At 31.0% G+C, this 17,432-nt stretch overlaps 3 protein-coding genes across 3 annotated transcripts in view; 2 read left to right on the top strand and 1 right to left on the bottom strand.

Moving 5' to 3' along the window:
- LOC144858827 (uncharacterized) overlaps positions 1–9,821 on the bottom strand; it is an 87,151-nt gene extending 77,330 nt beyond the window's left edge. The window contains exon 1 of the mRNA XM_078714945.1: positions 9,812–9,821. The gene's annotated coding sequence lies outside the window, so the exon portion shown is untranslated. The remainder of the gene's footprint in view (positions 1–9,811) is intronic.
- LOC144858820 (uncharacterized) overlaps positions 1–17,432 on the top strand; it is a 240,976-nt gene that overhangs the window by 192,535 nt on the left and 31,009 nt on the right. The window contains exon 3 of the mRNA XM_078714938.1: positions 7,548–7,646. Within this exon, the coding sequence (XP_078571064.1) occupies positions 7,548–7,646 (99 nt within the window). The remainder of the gene's footprint in view (positions 1–7,547; positions 7,647–17,432) is intronic.
- LOC144858825 (uncharacterized) lies at positions 12,946–14,364 on the top strand. The gene is made up of 3 exons (XM_078714943.1): positions 12,946–13,139; positions 13,357–13,449; positions 13,630–14,364. The coding sequence occupies exons 1-3, from the start codon at positions 13,032–13,034 to the stop codon at positions 14,362–14,364; spliced, it is 936 nt and encodes a 311-aa protein (XP_078571069.1). The 5' UTR covers positions 12,946–13,031.

Here is a 17,432-nt window from a genome sequence, read left to right as displayed (position 1 = left end):
GAACTGTTGAGTTATTAATGGCAACTAACATGATGAGTTAACCTAAAATGTATTGTAATAGTTTTTTTGTATAGTTTACCCCATATCCATTTCTAGTATGGTGATAAAACATGCGCTCTTATTGACGTGTAGTCCTATGTAGGCCTTACCCTCAGTAGACGATAACAGTTCGATGTCGAAAAGTTATCGACAATGTGTTCTACAATGGAGTGATGACTTTATTGAAGAACACGGTCGCAGTTGTACAAGTGAACTGAATATTATTAATCTGATTGTTTCATTTCGTTCCGATGTATACACCACGTATTTCGAGGATAGTTGGGTATAATAAAAGCAAGCGATCTCATTAATTTTGATTTCTGTATTGTACTATAAGGATTCAGATAGCAGTTCGATGTCGAAAAGTTATCGACATTGTGTTCTACCATAGAATGTTTATACTAGAACAGGGTCACAGTTCTACGACGAGTTAACAGAAGATTCTTTTTTTTCGATAACTACGAGTTAACTGAAGGTTATTATTCGTAATTATTGTTTTTATTTTTTTTATACACGGCACGCATTTCGAGGATAGTTAATTAAAAGCAAGCGATCTCATTTTTATTTTTATTGTACCCTGAATGAGCGTCGTGGATTCTGTTACGTAAGCCAGACGATAGCATTTCGATGTCGAAATGTTATCGACATTGTGTCCTACCATGGAGTGATTACTCCATGGTAGAACAGGGCCACAGTTTTAACTAAATATTATTAATATTGTTGTTTCATTTTGTTTGGTTATAAAATTTTACACCACACGAAATTTGGAAGAAAAGTGGACATCCTGGGTAATAAATTCAAGTGATCTTATTTTTGTATTGTACACGTGTATCGCTAATTCTGTTACGTAAGCCAGACGATAGCAATTCGATGTCGAAATGTTATCGACATTGTGTTCTACCATGGAGTGATTACTCCATGGTAGAACAGGTCACAGTTCGACGACAAGTTAACTGAAGATTATTATTAATCTTAATAATTGTTTTTTTTTATACACGGCACGCATTTCGAGGATAGTTAATTAAAAGCAAGCGATCTCATTTTTATTTTTATTGCACCCTGAATGAGCGTCGTGGATTCTGTTACGTAAGCCAGACGATAGCATTTCGATGTCGAAATGTTATCGACATTGTGTTCTACCATGGAGTAATTACTCCATGGCAGAACAGGGCCACAGTTTTAACTAAATGTTATTAATCTTGTTGTTTCATTTTTTTTGGTTATAAAATTTTACACCACACGTATTTTGAGGAAATGTGGACATCCTGGGTAATAAATTCAAGTGATCTTATTTTTGTATTGTACACGTGTATCGCTAATTCTGCTACGTAAGCCAGACGATAGCAATTCGATGTCGAAATGTTATCGACATTGTGTTCTATACCATGGAGTGATTGCTCCATGGTAGGGGCACATGTACAATGTGATAATAATCTTAATTAATTTGTTTCACATTTTTTTAATTTTCTTTTTAATGTTGTTTTTAAATTATCATTTTAATTCATTTTGAATGTTGTTTTATTTTTTACATTTTTTTGGTCATGTTAAAACATGTTTTAAATACATTTTAAACACAACCCCATGACGTTAACGTTAACCTTTATCGAGCTTGAAAAGAATTTATTTTGCATTATTGACTATTCGTGTTTATAAATCTAACTTTTCAGTGAAATAAAACGCTCATGATGCTATATTATATTGATCAAGCAAGTTTGACCAATCGATTTATTCACATGAATACATAATACAAAAATACAAAATTGGAATAGTGAAACGAAAATATTTTAATGAAGTCACCATGAAAGGGTATCGTAATAGCCATGAGCTTAACGATGCGTGGCATTTGCAAAATGTTTATGTGATTCAATTGTATTTACAAATGCTGCTGGTACTGGTAGGAAGGCGAATAAGAAATGTGAATGGATTTCCGATCGTTGTTTGCCCTCTCGGTAGTAATGTGACGTAACACTGTGTGACTTAATGCATAGCGCAAACAGGTTTTTGGGGGTCAAAATAAATTTACTCATACTTAATATTTGTTTTAAACAGAAAATTAAAACAATTTGTCCAAATTTAGAATAATTTGTAAAAATATAGGCCTATATAATTTAATTCCAATATTTATAAAATACTTTAAAAAAAACCGATATAAAAATCAATATTAATTATTAGTCATTACTGCAGTGAAAATTGAAAACCAACTTTAATGTTAAATTAGCTTTTTAGTGATTGAAATAAAACACTGCATTCGTTTTATGAATGAGCTTAACGATGCGTGACGTTTGCAACATGTTTATGTGATTCAATTAATTGTATTTACAAATGTTGCTGGTACTGGTAGGAAGGCGAATAAGAAATGTGAATGGATTTCCGATCGCTGTTTGCCCTCTCGGTAGTAATGTGACGTAACACTGTGTGACTTAATGCATAGCGCAAACAGGTTTTGGGGGTCAAAATAAATTTACTCATACTTAATATTTGTTTTAAACAGAAAATTAAAACAATTTGTACAACTTTAGAATAATTTGTTGAAATATAGGCCTATATAATTTTATTCCAATATTTATAAAATACTTTAAAAAAAAAACCGATATAAAAATTAATAATTAATAGCAATAATAAAACCAATACAACGAATTAACCGATTGGTCTCGCGTTAATATTATTTAAACAGAAAATTACAAAAATTTTGAAGAATTTGTTCAAATAGATATAATTTAATTCCAATATTTAAAAAATACTTTTTCGAAAAAAAAAAAACGATATAAAAATCAATAATTAATAGTCATTACTGCAGTGAAAATTTAAAACCAACTTTAATGTTGAATTAGCTTTTTAGTGATTGAAATAAAACACTGCATTCGTTTTATGAATGAGCTTAACGATGCGTGACATTTGCAAAATGTTTATGTGATTCAATTAATTGTATTTACAAATGTTGCTGGTACTGGTAGGAAGGCGAATAAGAAATTTGAATGGATTTCCGATCGCTGTTTGTCCTCCCTCGGTTGTAATGTGACGTAACACTGTGTGACTTAATGCATAGCGCAAACAGGTTTTTGGGGGTCAAAATAATTTTACTCATACTTTGTTTTAAACAGAAAATTTTAACAATTTGTCCAAATTTAGAATAATTTGTTGAAATATACTAGGCCTATATAATTTAATTCCAATATTTATAAAATACTTTAAAAAAAAACCGATATAAAAATCAATAATTAATACTTAATAGTCATTACTGCAGTGAAAATTGAAAAACCAACTTTAATGTTGAATTAGCTTTTTAGTGATTGAAATAAAACACTGCATTCGTTTTATGAATGAACTTAACGATGCGTGACATTTGCAAAATGTTTATGTGATTCAATTAATTGTATTTACAAATGTTGCTGGTACTGGTAGGAAGGCGAATAAGAAATGTGAATGGATTTGCGATCGCTGTTTGCCCTCTCGGTAGTAATGTGACTTCATTACGTTTTTAATCATTATCTGTATCGAAAATTGAAAGCCGATTTGAATATTGAATCAGCTTTTTAGTGAAATAATTGTATGAATGGTGTAAGCTTAACGATGTGTGACATTTGTGTAAATTCGCTAATGCTCAGTGGAAATGAATAAACAAACAAACAAATGCATTATCAAATCTCTTTGTCTTATAAGTTGCTCTGAAAAGAGCAGTTTTGTTTGAATTGAAATCCTCCATGGTTTGATTGGTGAAGTTTAGTCGTGGTCTGATCTATTCGCAATGGATATTATAAGGCCAGTCTCAGCACCTTCGTTAAGCATCACCATGCGCATCACGATGTCTTTGATATCAACGTAGAGTGTCTGTGATCTAAGAAGTAAATAAAAACAAATTTCATAATAACTAATTCTTATTATTAATTAATAACGCTTTAATAAATCATTCATCACTTTTATTTAAATAAAAAAAGTTTATATAAAATATAAACTGACCTGTCAAATTGAATGGTTTTTGTGTGGCCACCGGCATTGAGCCCATGTATAAGTGGCAATCCGTCTCCGACGATTCCATTCTCATAAACAATATTGGCGGGGATGATGCCAGCCACATTAATACACGTGGTGTACCGCAAACTTTTATCAGCAATGTTTGTAAATAATTAAGTTTTTAAATAAAAGAATTTATTGAAATTTTGTTTTAATAGAGTCTTAATGTTTTAGTAAACCGTAAATAATAAACTATACAATAATCTGTAGGCCTATATTAATTTGATCATTTGTAATACTGTAGCAATTGGGTGGAATTAATCGGTGAATCACAATAGACGTTAGCGCTTGGTCGGGGTCTTGTGGTCCGATTGCACACTATTAATATATAGTGTGCAATACTTCAAAATCTTTTGAAGGCTAATCATCGATCCGCGCACCACCCTATAATCTTGAATCGAAACATTTACCACTGTATTTGATACACATTTTTTGCGAAACCTTTTCTATATAATTATATATAACGATCCCGAGCCGGCTTCAGTAATCTGCAGGCAATCCACTTGAGCGAGCAACAATGTTATCATTTTAACACTTTGATTGTGACATCCTAAAATACAATTTGGATTTATGAAGAGCTTAACGATGCGTGAAGTTTGCGAAATGTTTGTGATTAATTTTGCTGGTAGTGTATTGGACCTATTGTTGTATAATTTACTTCCTTGGCTAACGAAAATACATTTTAAAATTAAATTTTAAATTATGCTTGAATGTATATTTATGACTTAATTAATAAATGTTTAATTACCAAAATGTATTTCAAATTAGTTTTCATAATCATACATAGGTTACTGTTTGTTGTTAACGTACGTACGTTGCAGTAGTGGAGTGGGTGCTAAGTAGTATTTCAAAGAGAAATGGAATGCCAAAAATGTCTTTAACACGCCGCCGCTAACAAGGGAGAAGTCTGCGTCGCTGTTAAACCATGTGCTGCTAATGGCTCTTATGCGCTGGGAACATGTTAGGTCTATAAAAATGGACTATACTATTTTACCATTTTACGAATCTATAAACATAGGATGGGTTGCTATGATATGGGGCGTGTTTATGAATACATTTTTAAAAAACCGTAAGACTATGTGTACGTTATCGGGTATATTTTTTTTTTCACAATACTGTAATTGCCAGTGGTTAAGTTGAAACTCGAGGAAAGCATGCAAATAGATAGGCTAATGCGAACGTGACATGACCTCGCTAATAAAACGTGTTGGGTAGAGAGTTATACAGAACGTAATGGAATTCTGTACGTCATGTGATATACAGTATTTGATTATAATTTTTATTTTTTATTAATATACATTATTATCAATATATTATTAATACTAGTGTAGGCTAGGCTAGGCACTCGGCAAGCTAGGCCTACGTGTATTGTATATACAAAAAAAAACGTCAAGTTTTTTTTTTCTCGGGCAAAGATTGTAATTGTAAACATCGGACACTAATAGTCGGTCAACACGCGGCACATGGTGTGGGCGGATCACCTTATCAGGCGGGTAAGGGAAGTCACCGATGTGACGGCAAATTGTCATTCTTCAAAGAAAACGCTTCTTTTGAATAAACCGCCTTAATTAGGATAGCGCGTGTCAACTGTTTATTTATAGTAAATCCAATTAGTTTTTGCTTGCTTCTATTGTTTAAAGATCCTCAAAATACTGTCGATTTAGTATCGACGCATTGTCTAAATACTATTGAATTACTGTCGGTAACTAACTGCAAGTTCGACGTCGAGCTTTTTTCCAGCGGGTACCAACCATATTTGGGCATAGCACACTTTTTTTTTCAAACTGGTGTAGTGATAGTGTAGACATAGCTTAAGATTGAGCAACATGACAGAAAGAACTGTTTTTACCATATAAACACAACAGGCACAGAACATGAATTTATAGCTTAAGATTGAGCAACATGACAGAAAGAACTGTTTTTACCATATAAACACAACAGGCACAGAACATGAATTTGAAAGCGCCCGGTGATATGCTGAAATTTGATTAATTAATTTGAAACAATAAAGATGAGGAAACATAAGAATATTTAAATTACAAATAAATAAAGAATTGATATTGATATTATGACACTCTAAATCTTAAAAGAGTAAAACAACAATTTTTAAAATGTTGAGAGGATTAATGTTTTAATGTTTTATCACTTTGTTCTATTATTGTACTGCAGTGTCTTTGTTGTGTCTTTGTTGTGTTTTTGAAATGTATGAGAAACTCTTTCAGATTCTGAAATATTTAAAGTTATTGGTGAACTCTACATAGTAGGATTTTGTGGATTCATTTATTTCAAGATGGATGTTCTCAATAATCCTCATTATGGGATAATTTTAAAAATATCAGAAACAAACCAAGTTCACAAGAAGAAAATGTTGTGAATGAAATCATTAAGATTAGATTTGGGTTATATTTAATGTATACTATCAAATTCATAATAATTGTGATAATATAATTAAGACACACTATCACTATATACACTAATAAATAGTTAACTGAATCAACAAATTAAACTTGTACTGTATAAAGGATGGAAAATAATCACATTAAAAGCTTAAAAAATGTTTGCTCATTTAACTGGCACATAATTAGTATGTTATGTTCAGGCCTAATTTATCTATTTTTCTTTAGTACTTGACTACAGTCGGTATAACATAGTATAATAGCAATAATAATTGTTATTCTTTCAATGATTATGATAACATACTGTCTGTTATTATTTCATAGATGCCAAATGTATATCAAGTTAATGCTGAAAATTAGTATATTATATAATTTTTCGTTATAAAGACATTAAGTTTTAATTGATTAATTTGATTGATTTCATAATTTTATTATATATTTTTTACACGGCAAAATAAAATGATAGAAAATACTAAACAATTGTGATTAATAATGATGATTACTCTTTCAACATTGTGTACAAAATAGAAATGCCTACACACAAAACACACTAATAACAGTAGGCCTAAATGATTATCAACAAGTACGGCTATTACAACAAGTTGGAGTGGTGCAATTGAATAGTGAAAAAATGTCTTAAAAAAACTACAACCCAATTTGAAATTGAAAATAAATTGTCCAGTTTTATAATTGCACTGTAAAATAATCCTATAAATGAAATTGTTTAAAACATGTAGGATACCTTTTCTTTACACAATAGTTTGCATTCAATCCAAGTATTTCAAAATAAAATTGATTATAGATGATATAGTTAGTATAATCTGTTTTATATTTCAGAATTTAAGTATACCTTGATCATAAGAATAGTTTACACAAAACTATACATTATAACATTACATTTTACAATGCTTTGTAGAAATAATCATTTAAAATTGATTATTGTTAATTAGAAAAATTATTTTCAACATTGAAAAAATATTAACTTTTATTAAATTAAGGATATTTATAAGATTATTAATATTAGTCATTTTGTGTGTTAGATATTAAGGAATATGATGTACATGTTTTGTAACTTTGTTTATTATTTAATATTTTCAATAGGATGGCACTACAGCATTAATGTTTGCTGCTGCAGCAGGTAATACAACCATCTGCCAACTGGTCTTAGAGGGTGGAGCTGATGTCAATATGCAGAATAATGTAAGTCATACACACAGATTATAACATTAATTTAACCTTCAGTGAAACAAATCAATAAATTGAAACTATTGTTTTTAGAATTTAGATGACTACCAGTACTATAAGACTTTAGGAAAATCATAGATATTATATAATATCTCTATGGGAAGATTAATTTAGTTGACAATACACTACTGTAGTATCCATGTTATTATACTATTGTAGTTATATTATAATAATACCAATTCTCGTAACAAACATATTTTAAATATATCTTGTACATTCTTAAAATGAATAGAATAACACAATACTGGTGTGTGTGTATATAGGTCAATAGAAATGATGAATATTATAAGTTATAAACACATGCGTAATAACTTATTTTCTTCTTTTTTACAAATTCTCATACTATTCTGTTTAAATTTGCAATCAAATTTTTTTTATTAAGAACATGTATACTTCAAGTTACTTGTTTACACACTGTTATACCATAACATTAATATGTGTATTATAATATACACATTTATTTTTCATAATTCATTGCCGAATGCTGCTTTTAGAAATAAAGTGTGAAATGAATTTTACACCACAGTTTTTAAATATTTTTGCTATTGATTATTATAATTTAACTACTCTGTAAAATAAAAAATGCTGGTATAGCATACACCTCAATCATCAAAGTTTGTAAAGTTAAATGGTATCAAAGTCAGTATGTTTTTATAAATTGATAACATTCAATAGAATACTCATAACACTTTTAGCATAAACTTCTTTTGAATATTTAACTGTATTTTAGTATTAGGCTGGTCAGAAAACAGGAATACCATTTGTTGATATAAGTATGTACATTTAAAAAAAATAAGTTGTGAATATGAATCACGTCTATCATCAACCTTCACCTTGATTCCTTTGCTCCTTATAATTTGAGGATATTTCTAGATTAAAATGATATATCTATGCTGAAATGAAAGGTAGTGAGGATTACTTTTGATAGAAGGGCTCTTCTTACCTAAAATTAAAGCAAATACATAAGCCCATAACACCATAATAATATTATGACAAAATATATATTACATATACACACACATATATTATACAAAATTTCATATTTTTTGTAGTATATTGTTCTGTATAATTTTGAAGATCCTAAGTTGTTTAAATTTAACCAATGGCAGCATATCATTAAAATTATTTGAGTTGCTCCTACAGCCTTGTGTTAAATGTTGGTTGGAAATTTTTGAATTGAAACTTTAACAGTATTTTTTTTTCATTTGTTTTTTTATTTTCAATCATTACTTTTTAAGGGTGCATATTACATACATAAACCATTTATATTGCGCCTTATCAAAACATTTCAAGATGCATAACAGATAACTAAACTAAACGATAATGAAATAATAAAAAATAAGAGAAGAATGTCTACCAATAGATAAAGACCAATTCTGGACGACCAATAACGCGCCCCTTGGCCCATATTTTTTAAAGTTTTCGTATAAAACGACCAATAACGTACAAATATTTTGATATATCTTCACTACTTATTTAGTGATTAGATTTTTCACATTTTTTTTTTTTTGGGTTTATACTGCTTTTGACAAATATTGGGCCTTAATGAAGAACATTCTGTCTATGCATATAATCACAACATGCACAAATAGAATACTCTGTCTTTGACATATAAAATGACTAATAACATGCACTCTGGAATGTACAAGAAAGGAGTTATCTCTTCTGTGCTCTTGAACAAATCACAAGTACAGGTTCTCCCAGACTCAGTTGTTTTTTTTATTTGTGCACTTTTAAACAACATGACACACTCACTACACTATATTTGTACTTATTAAAGTGTTTTCCATTTCTTATGAATGACCAATGACATGCACTACAACTGTGAAGGGTTGTTTAAACAACCGGTAACATGGATCTAGTAACAACATATTCCTTCTACAGTTTTAACAACCACAAGCGTGCACTACTACTAGTACCAGAATATTAGGGCTGGCAGTTCAAACAGCCAATAATGAATTCCCAGGCTTTTTTAGATTGTTATCACACCCACATTTTATTCATCATCAATACAAGTGTAACACTTCTTTAAATAAATTAATTAAATTTAAAATAAAACTATTTTTAATGGATTTTATTCTAGCAAAACGCAGTTTTAAATGATATTTAAACCTCAGTACAATTTAGTTGGTGTACAAAGGAATAATAGAAATTGTATTTTCTCCCATAAACAAGTTGATGATATGTATTGTATTATTAGATTTAAAGAAAATTATTAGTAGGCCTATAGTGTAAAGAGGGAAATCCGAACCTTAATTTTTAAGCCCTGAAAGAAAGGGGATTACAAAAATACTAAAATTATAAAAAGATGGGAATTTTGAATAGAACAGTAAAAATGACTTGGCAGGAAAATTTGTTGATGTCTTTATAATGTTTGTTTTATCTTCAATACCCATATTCTAGGTTTCTATAGTATTATCATTCAGTTTATATCATCAGAGTTCATATGTAATAACATTCTTCTACTGAGAACCACCAATTCATCACTTTTTCCACTTACATTAAAAGCAATACTACATTCATTTTTATGATGAACTATTGTAATTTTCAATCTTTGAAGCAATAATTCTATTTAAAGCACTTTCAAATTCAGTAAAATACATAAAATCTTAATTGTTATATTAAGCAATATTAATGATATGGAATGATTAAATCTGATAATGATAATTTCACTGCCATGTTAATTACACATTACATTATACACTCTAAACCCACTTCCAAACACTAAAGACACTATAATAATAGAAGTCAGTAATCAACAAGTATTACACATTACATTATACACTCTAAACCCACTCATTCCAAACACTAAAGACACTATAATAATAGAAGTCAGTAATCAACAAGTATTACACATTACATTATACACTCCAAACCAACTCATTCCAAACACTAAAGACACTATAATAATAGAAGCAGTAATCAACAAGTATTACACATTACATTATACACATGGGAAACTGAGATACAGTCCGTTGTGGAAAAAAAGGATTAAGGAAATTACATGTGTTTAAGTCATTAAGTTAATTGATTATATAATGTTATGTAATATGTTAGATAAAATAACTATGACTATGATCATATATTTTATATAAAAAGATATTAGGACACAAATTCATCCTTACAAACATGTTCCTAATAAGAAACTAATAATTTTAGTTTTTGAATGGAAAAAAACGATGCAGTGTTTACAGAGTTACGATTTCAGCTTTGCATTTTGTACAAGTTATTGTGGCTGTTGAATGTTTTGTTCGCACCCCTACCACACTCTGTATTCTGAATGATGATTCATACTCGGACCCACCCATGCATGACGCTAGCTGCCTAACGCCGCGGTTTTTACAAAAAGCTAAGTCTTCTTTCTAGTTTGTTGTTGACAATCGTTACATTTGCAGCACTAAAACAAAGGAAAAAACCCAAAGCAAGTACAGTGCAGTAAATCTAAACATTTAAAATGTTTTCGGTGGGCGATAATTGTGAGGCACTTGACGATGAAGGTTATTGGGCATCAGCACATGTAGTATCCTGTGTTCAAGATATTGATGATTTCAATCCACAATACAATGTTAAATTCGATGGATGGAGTGCTAGATGGGAAAAGACAGTTTCGCTATCAGAAATTCGTGAACAAACCAAGGTAAGAAGGAATCCACAAGCCAATAATACTTAAGTTAATAAATAGGACCAGGCTAGCCTAGCCTTTAGAGAGTAGGCCTCTCTATCCTATCTCTATTCCCTCCCTAGGCTAGGCCTCTAGATTCGGCCGCCAACATGTTTATTATTAATATATATTATAGCCGATAGTAGGCTATACTTTAAACCGACAGGCTAAGCTTACTGGCCTAGCTAGCAAAGTTACTAGCCTAGTAGTAGGCCTAGAGATATTTATTCTTGATTAGGCATTTAGATAAGGCCCTAGCCTAGGCCACTGTTCCATGATTTAAGCAGATGCAGCCAAATAAATATTTCCTTACTTTTAATAACATAATAGGGCCTAGGAAATTAATTTTATTCAAGTATATAATATATTTTCCCAGTTGGCTGTCAATGTAAATGAATAAGTTAATAAACAGCAGGATAGGTCTAGAGTACTCCAAAATTAACTTGCATTTAAATTAGTCCACACAAATACGATACCATACCAGCTAATCATAATTTATTTCTATTGTATTTTTTAATAAACAAAGGATTTCAATCAATTTAGTTTTGATTTGTTTATTCGTATGAAGTTGGCAGGAAGTTTCAAATGTGTCCTGTTTATTTCCACTAAATTTGAGTGTAATCAATAGTAAATACAATACGATTTCCTTTTTAGTATTTAAACTTTTGAACTTAATGAATAATTTAAAAAATGCAATTAAATACATAAATAAAGTAATTACAGTACTTTCATACTGTAGGGGAATATCTCTGCTGTAGGCAATCAATGTTGTATAGTTTCATGGACAAAATGGAGATGTATTACAATGTTTTCAAATTAAAGTCATCATCTTAGTAGTGCAGTGTCTAGGGTGTTGACGACCATTGTTTTTTGATAAATACTGTAACTTAATGTGAATTGGAATAATTTTCATTTTCTAGATTAGAAAAAGAAAGAGGTCTTTGACCAAAGTGCCTAGTGTCAAGAAGCTGAAGTTTGTGTCCGAGGATAAAGTTAAAGACCCCTTCCCTGCAATTTTGGACGTTTTTTGGAAAATAATACATATATATCACTTTAAAAACATTAAACCATGTCATTCCTTGTCTTAAATGTACGTTTTATGGTAAATTATGATAAAAAGTGAGAAACAATGCACTACCTAAGTAGCTCGCGGCGATCGACCTCTAGTGGACGGTCTTAGGCCTAGCCTAGCTAGGCTTAGTTTTGTAGGCCTAGCTGGTAAACATCGGTAACGTACGAACATCGTACGCTAGCTATATACCTAGCCTGACGTTGTATAGTTGCTGCATTAATTGTCTTTCTATTTTTGCCAGACTCCGTTGATACAAATTGGGGAAAACCCGGTATTTTCGCTGAAAAGTTAGGAGTCTTCCATTTGTTTTGGCCTCACGATCGATCGAAAAGTGGGCGAATTACAGGTGAAAAACAAAAATATCAATCCGCGCGCAATGCATTTTGGGATTTATAGCGGGCCGCTATAATTATTAGAATCGACTTATTTTTCACATTTTAAACCTTTTAAAGACGAAAAGAGTTATCGCAATAGGACCATATAGTATTATTTTTACATTAAATATAGTTTGTGATCTTAAATTAGATCTAAAAAACGTAGGGAAGGGGGCTTTAATGTTTGGCTTAATGGAAGACAATCAACCGCCCATGTATTGGAAGTTGATCCCATGAATAATGTCATTGTTGCAAAGCTAGAAGACAGTGGAAATGCTTCACTAAAGTACCAAGTCTTTGTTCAACCTAGTATAGAAGTTCCAAAACCCTCAAGACGAAAGGTATACAATTATTATGTTTACTTTTTTGCTAGGTTTAGTTTGCAGTAGTATCATCATGTATACTGTCAGTAGCACCTATACAATAACAAGCCAATACAAAGAATTGGTTACTATAGCCAACTTGTGTGCACCAATTTGCAACAACAAAAGTTAAAATATTTTGTAAATTATGAAAACCCTGATAAATAGTTGAATTATACTATATATTTTGTTATAGACTTCTAAAACATCTGATGGGAATACTGTCAAAAAAAATCAACGAGGCAACCAGGACGTGGAATTTAAAAGGCTTTCAACAAACAACAAAATGGTATGTACTGTACTATCATAAAATATATTTGACTTTATTGTGAATGCGATTTCAAAATATGTAATGAACACTTAGGATTGACAGACATTGTTCTTTTGTGAAGTCTACCCCAAGGTTAACATTGTTTTTTTTTATTATGTTGAATTAATGAAGCACAATATTGTATCTACTTTTTTTTAGCCAAGTAATGCAACATCAGAAAAGGAAGCTGGAGAAGAAAACGCTCTTCTATTATCAGTAGCTCCTGGCAAGCATGGCTTTGTGTCTGTGGGTGATGTGTGCACATTTTCATGTGGGTTAATTGTGGTTATCCAAGAAATAATCTGGTCAGAGGGAATGCCACAAGCAAAGTGTGGTGTATGCATTGCAACGAAAGATGTGTGGAACTTAGAACATTTGTGTAACTTAAACTGTCCCACTGCTAAATTAATAACTACCACTCAACGTTTAAGTTGTTCCTTGCAGAAAGTCTGTGAGGAATGGAGGTTCCAGGCTTTTGAGGCTGTTGCGTCTGTGGCTGTGCATAATGCACACTATTTATCTGATGTCCATAAATACAGGCTGGGTCATTTCATGTACAATAAGTTAAATGCAATCATGAAGTCAAAATATTTGAGAACAAGCTTCCAGATTTTAGTAGATGAAAGAGTGTTCGCATTATTTGGCTTAACTAAAGACAACAATTTTAAGAACTCTTTTCTTATAGAACAAAACTTCCATTATCTCGATGACTTTCTTGGGCCTTTTTGGGATGTGAGAAAAAGTGCGGATATATTTGTATTTATACGATCATTATCATTCTGTTTGAAGGGATCAGTGATCGAGTGTATCGTCTGCAAGTCCACATCTACTCAACCATACAATAATGACACATACAGACAAATTGCAAATGCCAGTTTATATAAATTGTGCTGAATTCTCAGACCCTATAACTATAGCTTCATGCTCGGACTCATTACGTTTAAACTCTTAAAGCATAACCATGTTTAGTTTCATATTAACTATCCAAAAAAAATAAATTGTGCCTGTAAACAATTTGTATTAAAAATTGAGTCATGTCAAGTATTTTTATTTGCACTATTAATTTTTTTTAAAACTTTTTTTTAAATAAACATTTTAGAACTGTTTAATGCACATTGTTATGGATTGTTATAACAAATGTTATTGTATTAATAAAAAAAACACCAGCAAATAACTGGAAGACTTTAAACAGTTTTGTTGTTGATGATTGATTTAGCCATCCATATCTCCTAGTATGTTTGAAAGATGGATGATTCTTGACAGGTGACAGATGTTTAGGACGATTTTTATCACTAAACATTTTACACGCCCAATCATAAATCTCTAGTTATATTATAACTAGAGATTTATGATTGGGCGTGTAATAATAAGATAAAGAATAACCATCATGACAATTGACATACAGATATTCACCGGACTAAGGAGCATCATTCAAAATGTAGAATTTAAGGGACTGTTTAGTTTCCAGAACACAGTAGGCTGAATTTGTATAAATCCTGTTTCAAACTTGTTTTATATAAATATAAAGGAATGGAAATTGTTCATCATTCTCTTGCTGATAAGAAGCAAGCACATCATCAAGCCCTGCATTTTATTTATGAACACGGCTTAAATTAGTGTCACTTCCCAATAATACTCTTATTTGTTTAGTTATAAACAATAAAGCCTATTTTGGTTTCAGTAAATCAGTTAATGTAATAAATTTTGCAAAAAATGTTTGCCCATTGATGATGGTTACACTGTTCAGGGTTTGAAAAGTACAATAAAATAAAAATAGTTTATCAACTACGGTATGAAATATTTACAGTAATAATTTATTACAGCAGAGCATGTATGTAACTAATGTGCTACTGGATACAAGGGCTGAATGCACATCAAGTTGTTTATTTGTAGTAAAATACAACAGTAGTATTAAAGTATCCGTACATTATTCATGATCTCAATTTTATTAAAACAGTTCTAGTGTACTGTATATGCCTTAATCTATTATTTTAAGATGTCTATACCAGCAGTACTGTAGAGTAGTCACATTCATCACTAAATAGGCTTTTAGAAACCATAAATACACAATAAAAAAATAAGAAATTTAAGTTGATCTGTAAAATGATTAAGTAAAAATATTATACTCAATGTACACTATGCTTATCAATAATATATCATTAGTACAGTATGTTCATAAACGTAAAAACTCTACACTATAATACTGTAGTAACTCAAAATAATTCTTTCAAATATGAATTTGATTAAATTTATAAATAATGGGAAATACAGTACAGTTAACAGATCTGAACACACACACATACACATACACATAGCATTACACTAGAAATTCAAAATAATTCTGTACTTAAAATATGAATTTGAGTAACTTTATAAAATAAAAGGAAATATTTTAAAAGATCTGAACAATGTTTTGTATCATGAGAACAATATAAACACAGCATTACACTAGAAATTCAAAATGATTCTGTAATTCAAATTATTAAAAAATGTTTCTGCTCATCAATTACAACAATTTGTATAATTTATTTACAGTTGTTTTCTTTGTCACCAGATTGTTTGTGTTCCCACTCTAGCCGTTGTTTATCTGACAACTTACTCCACATATCTTTGACCAGTTTATGCTTTGCTCGTAGTCGTTCTTTATAGTCTGGAATATATTTAACAGCTTTTGATGCTTCAGCACTGAACTTGTTATAGTACTTTAGGTAACCTGAAGGTTGTTTTTTCTTTTCTTTCTCTTTTGCTACAGCTACATTTATTGGTCTTTCTTTTAACATACGTTCTTTATTCTTCACTTCTGTCATGGGGTTTAATTTTCCAGGCTTACTAAAGAAAAATTCCTCTGGACTGACAATTTTATGATTGGCCATTACATCATTTCGTTTTAATTCATCTGTATTAAGTGTGTAATCTTTAATAGAAGCATTAGTGTCTGACAGGTAAGCTGTTACAAAACTGTAATCAACAATGGGCCAGCCTCTTCGGCATGCTTCAACCACTGCACTAGGAGGTCTCTGCGATCTGACTGAATTCAAAGTTGTTACAACTAGAGCGTGAAATTTAATCATTGAATTTGGTATTTTGTCGCTCTTTACCACTCTTGATCCTGCTGCATTCAACTTAGTCGTGAGGTCTTCAACATTGCCATGTAAGTTTTTTATTTTACCAGGTATGTGTCCAACAAGAATAATATTATATACTTTTGCTGAGCTGGAGTGTTTCCCAATAATATTTGACTTACTGTCCAATTTAGCCCTGTAACGATAAGCGCGGTAAACTGATTGCAATTTGGTTGCTGCCCACTCCCTTCTTGACCATTGTATAAAATCTTCACCCGCTGTTTTCTTTTGTAAATCCTCATCTGATGTGTATGCAGACAGTCTTGACCTCAACTTCCTATACATCCAAAAGAGAATGGAATAGGTTGGGTCTGTTGATTTGGAAGCCCCACCTCTTTGAGTATGTGTCATATAATATGTGCCATCGACCCCATTTCTATGCTCACCACCTTCAGTCGAAAATCGCATTAATGATTTCACAGGCAATGATTGGAAAAGTACTCTTGTAGCATCCACTAATTTGAGCATGTATGGTGTTACTTCTTTTGATCCATACCTAATCACATATAACTTATGGAACATGTCAAGGTGACATTTTAGATTTTCTTCAGCTGTGGCATTGATTCCCCAGTGATAATCATTTGGATCTTTAGAATTTACAGATGATCCTTCTTTAAGTACAGGTTCTGGATCCGATTTTCTGAGAATAGAAATTGTTTCCTCCAAACTGACCCACATCTCTGTTTCCAAGTCAAACTCTGTTATTTCCGGACTTGTCCGTTTCATTCTTTTCATCGTAAATTCATCCAATTTGAAAGTCATCTCCTCATTTGTTTTATATGCTACACCTTCCAACAATGATCTGTACTTGGTTATAAACTTCGATGGTGATTGTAGAAG

This window comes from Antedon bifida, chromosome 2 (assembly GCF_963402885.1).
Source record: "Antedon bifida chromosome 2, ecAntBifi1.1, whole genome shotgun sequence".
In the NCBI taxonomy this organism is placed as follows: Eukaryota; Metazoa; Echinodermata; class Crinoidea; order Comatulida; family Antedonidae; genus Antedon; species Antedon bifida.
This window is presented reverse-complemented; position numbering and strand designations above follow the sequence as displayed.